Source organism: Lasiosphaeria miniovina, assembly GCF_030549165.1.
Source record: "Lasiosphaeria miniovina strain SMH2392-1A chromosome Unknown B0T26scaffold_2, whole genome shotgun sequence".
NCBI lineage: Eukaryota > Fungi > Ascomycota > Sordariomycetes > Sordariales > Lasiosphaeriaceae > Lasiosphaeria > Lasiosphaeria miniovina.
In genome coordinates this window covers 1,295,030-1,299,915 of record NW_026848221.1, presented here as the reverse complement: position 1 = coordinate 1,299,915, position 4,886 = coordinate 1,295,030, and the positions used below count along the sequence as shown (strand labels likewise).

The 4,886-nt window shown below is 50.8% G+C and overlaps 1 protein-coding gene across 1 annotated transcript; it reads left to right on the top strand.

The window, feature by feature from the left end:
* On the top strand, nt 1-2,670 carry B0T26DRAFT_747461 (uncharacterized protein; the record flags this gene model as incomplete). Its single annotated transcript, XM_060444847.1, has 5 exons — nt 1-34; nt 161-375; nt 436-626; nt 696-1,435; nt 1,493-2,670. The coding sequence occupies 5 exons, from the start codon at nt 1-3 to the stop codon at nt 2,668-2,670; spliced, it is 2,358 nt and encodes a 785-aa protein (XP_060299946.1).
* Nucleotides 2,671-4,886: the final 2,216 nt, after the last annotated feature.

Sequence of the window (4,886 nt, the reverse complement as noted above, 5' to 3'; positions counted from 1 at the left end):
ATGGCTTCTTCCTCTGGAGAGTCGAGCAACAGCAGTAAGTCCAGCTTTGTCTCTTTTGCCTCGAGCTCGAAAGCCCATCCTCACGCCCATTGCTCTTGCTCTCGGCAGTGTCGCGAGAATCCCTCCTGCTTTGACCTGGCACAGCTAACTCGCGTTCTAGTTCTCATCAGCCTGTCTGCGGATGAGTTGGCACCGGCTGACATGCGCTACCCGGAGCGTCGAATTACCATGGACTGGACAAACCTCTTGGTCCCTATCGGCCGCGCCTCGAAGGTTCAGTCAAAGGGATTTGTCGCCGGAAAAGACAACGGATGGTTCGACAGCCCCGTCATGTCCCGATCACATGCCGAGATCACTGCCAATCTGGCTATGAAGGTACGTTTCGCTTTGCTTCAAGTCGTTCAGCTGCACGCTGTGCTAACTAACCCTTTCTAGAAAATCCAAATCAAAGATTTGGGCTCCCTACACGGAACTTATATCAATGACGACACTCATCGCCTCGTGGAAGGCAACCCTCATGAACTCAAGGATGGCGATGTTCTACGATTCGGCGTAGCAATTGCCCGGGGATCCGACTCGTTTGCCCCAACCACACTCAAAGTCGGAATTGCCCACAACGATCGAAAGTTAGTAGATACCCGCAACCCCTGGTTTGTAGATGGAATATGGTTTGCTGACAGAGATTGATATCATAGGTCCACGACAACTTTCCAAGTCCCTGACGACTCGGACAACGGCTCGGAGGACGGCTACCCATCGTCCTCGTCGGAGGAGGATTTCGAGTTCCCCTCAACACGCAACCCCAAGCCTGGAAACGTCAATGGAAAAGTTCAGCAGAATGTCATCGACCTTACTGAACAGACCCGGCCGGTCGACTATAGTGCCAGGCGCTGCGCTAAATTTGAAGTCGTTGACCTCTCGTCGCCCCGCACATCTCCTCCACCTTTGGTAGAGGATGAATACCAGCGAGGCTCTTCAGACCAAGTCATTGAAATTCAAGATGATGAGCCCAAGGACATGGTTGCTGCGAACTCGCCACACCGCATGGCTGGTTCCGACCCCACTCTTAACCACTTGGAAGCTGTTGAGTCCGCTATCTTCCCCCTGGGCGAGGGCTCCGGATTTTCGGAAAACCCTACAAACGGCGGGTTTAATTACGCCAGAGGAGCCTCGATAGAGCTCAGCACCGATGATGAAGAGTTCCTCCATTCAGACTTGGAATCCAACGGCAGCTATAGCGATAGCCAGAGTGAGCACGATTACCCGGATGACGAAGAGGACATGGACGGCGAGGAGGATGACGAAGACGGCGATCACGCGAGCCACGCTAGAAGCAGTGAGGATGAAGAGAATGAGAGCGAGCTCGACCAGGATCTTGGTTGGGCTCCAGACATTTCTGACGATGAGTCGTTCCCTGACCTGCATCTGGATGATGGTAAGACGCGTTCATACCTCTTCCAAAACTGTTTTCATCATCTTACTCATCTTCCAGACACGAAGCCTGTTTTCTGGGAAGTCAAGAGGGCGTCACCTACCCACTCAGTTCACGATTCTCCTCGGAAGCCGAGCCCACTCTACTCTCAATTCCCGGCAGAATCTGAGGATCCGTCATCCTGGAGAAACGCATGGGGAGATTGTTTCCACGGGCCGTTCAACCTTGCTACCACGCAACCTTCAGCTCCGGCAGTGCCTAGCAAAGCACCCAGTGAATCGACATCGGCCGCTGCCAAGAAGACGGCAATCACAATTGGCCGACTCTTGAACGATAGCGTCCCTCTTGTTACCGACCACCCAATGGAGGCTCTCCCGGTCTTTAACGGACCAACTCCTGGTATTGCTCGGCAAGTTAGCCCGTCTGATGCTGTTATGCCAAAGCGGTGCGTCAAGGACGATGCGGCAGAGCTTCAGAATCCGGTAGAGCTGCTTGGCATGAGAACCGGCAAGTACGACTACTTTGCAGCCCGAGAGGAAAACAAGGCGCTCCATGGAAACCTTTCGAAAACCCGTTTGCCGCGTCATTACTCTACCGTCCATGCTCTTTGCAACGGGGATGGTCCGTTTGGCTACCAGAACACGCCTGGAACAGGACCTCTGATGGAGGGCGAGAAACGGGAGATTCCAGTGGCCCCCAAACCTTCCTCGGCCGATCAAGCCACCGCGCAGTGGTTCGACGATTTCCGACACGAAGCGAGCATTATCAATTCACTTCTCCCTCCTGCACCTGCTCCGGCGGTAAGCGGAAAGTCTGAGCACAGCTCTCGCCGGACCCAAGTAGGCATCTCCGATATTGTCGATAGCTGCCAGCATGGATCCGATACGCCCAAGAGCAAGAGGAAGGCAGAGGAGATTTCGGAACTCAGCGAAGTGGAAGAGAAATGGGCTTCTCAGGAGCAAGATGCGTCGCCTGAGACTCCGGATATCGCCTGTTCACTTCCCCCGCCGACCGTCGATGATGCTGCGACAGTTGTAGCCGTTCTACAGCGCTCAGAATCCCCGCTGTTTACCGCACCACGCACTGAGCACTCCGACATGCTTGATAGCGAGAGATCTTCCAAGCGAGTTCGTTTGCGCCACATTGCGGAGCGTGTAGGGTATGTGGCACTTGGCGGTGTTACCGCAGGTGCGATGATCGTCACAACCCTGATCTATACTGCGCCTACATTCGCCTAGACGCTGATCGCATCGACTTTTCCATCTTCTTTTCGGGTCGGTAAACTGGTTACTTTTAAACATCATTTCCATTTTGCATTTCCCAAGGTAGGTCAAGGCGAACTTCCACGTCGAGGTTGATATCGGAATTACGGACGGCGCCAGGAGATCATATTGCATTTATTTCTGAGGTCTTGCGCCTTTTGCAGACACGACGGGACGTTGGGGTGTGCTGGATCGAGCGACGGTGCTCATGCTGGGGTGTTCATTGGGGGTTCAGATGGGGAGCATTTCGGAGGAGCGTGAAGGACTAGCCGGGTTTTCCTTATAACGGTCCGCTTTCTGTCTTGATTTCGGCCTTTGTTCCTGGGCTTTTTTCCCCCTCGTCACTTCAACCTTTTCGGGACAACATTTTTCAACTTTATTTTTCTCGACTCCTTTATTTCCCAAATACTCGACTGGCGGGGTGCGGGTATAGAGCCAGGTCAGCTAGCTGGCAGAGGAGCGACAATGAAACCCATAACTTTCTGACTTGTCCTTATGGTGGCGTGGAACTTTTGTGGCGGTATTGTATAGGTATTTAGGCAGGTCATTGGCACTTTGCTTGTTGGTGGTGCCTTTCGTGATTTGATGTCTTCTTGAAGTGATCATGGATGATGAGGACCGATTTATGAGGATTTGTGTTGGGGCTATTAAATGCTGAAGGGCTAGTTTTATGTCTTCTTGGGCTACTGGGTGGGGGTATCTCGAGATATAGCACGACTTGTGAAAGATGTGTTGTTTGACTGCACAAGTTTGCTTTGGCTTAGGGCGCGGTGCGAGGGTGGTGTTGTTTGCTTGCCCTCACGCGTGAGTTGGCTCCTCTGACAGTCTTGGGAGTCTTAGGAGTCTTGGGAGTCTTGAGAGGTAGCAGTCAGTTGGTTTATTAGTTAGTCAGTCAGTCAGTCTGTTGGTAGCTTTTTCTGGTTGAAACATTTGGCCTTGAGAATTGGGAGGCCTGATGATGAAGAAAAGCACATTAACTAATTATCTATATTTTATTTCGTCTGCCAAACGAGGGACTTCGGTAGTTAGATCTATCACCAAAGTGAAATGGCTTATTTCTATCACCACACACAAACTCAAGTTTTAACTATCGATTTTTTGCTGAGCGAAGCTCGTGAGCGTGAGTCTACATTGTCTCGTCGCTTTGCTATGGCCAAAGTTTGATCTCTCCATAGTCTGAAAATGACCTGACTATGAGCATGGCGAGCTGTTGGTTTGTTGTCTGTTTGTTTGTTGATTCGTTTGTAGTCTTGGGATGTGAAGCACTTGCTGGAACAGGTGCAAGAAAGGGGCTTTGAGGGATGCCGTAATTTCTTTTACCACCTGATTAGGTGTATAACATGTTTGATGGCAGCGCCGCTGGTGTTTTTTTTGTTTAGAATATCAGTATTATAAGCTGATTCACGACACGCCATTAATTAACTGCTAACCGAAAAGGAAATGGATGTGAACTATATACATATGTGTGTTGCGGGATTACTTCATTGCAAATCGGAGCTAAGTTTAGGGTTCTGGGCTAGAGACTACCCCTCTGCTTTGAAAGTCGAATGGCATGCCAGCAGACTACGAATAGAGGCATGCTGTCCACATCGTCCCCTTCGTGGAAGGGGGGACAGCTAGAGATCTATCCCCCGTGGCCGTGTCGTGGTTTGAGGCTCGAGAACAACGGGCTATCTATCTTTCAAAGTTGAGCCAGCCATCCATCCAGAATGGAAGCCACGTGGGATATCAGCCCAATCTCGGTTTAGAGACAGTGAAGATGGTAAGGCCCGATCATCACACCATTTGATTGCTCGAGAGTGATTGACCGGGAGGCGTGTCAATTGGTTTCTTTCACTGCTCAGTTGACATAGCTAGAACCTCACTCTCCAGACGGAAGCCAGAGAGAGCGCATCTTGTACATTTACAAAATAAACAAATATAAACGTATCTTGGATTGTCAAAGGTGAGGGAGTAAGTAAGTAGTCTAGCACCCAAACAAATATTCTATCATCCTGTGTGAGGCATCAGCTGCCACGCTCCTGACTTGACACGATATCCACAAGCCCCACCCCACCCTGCTCTGACAGCCTCGCCATATCGAGTAAGAAAGATGAGTTACCTGGGTACTTATCTACCGGGAGGGATCAATAGACGAACTTCAACCGTCTTGGCCTCTATCCGACCCCTTTCTATACACACCAAAGGAATTA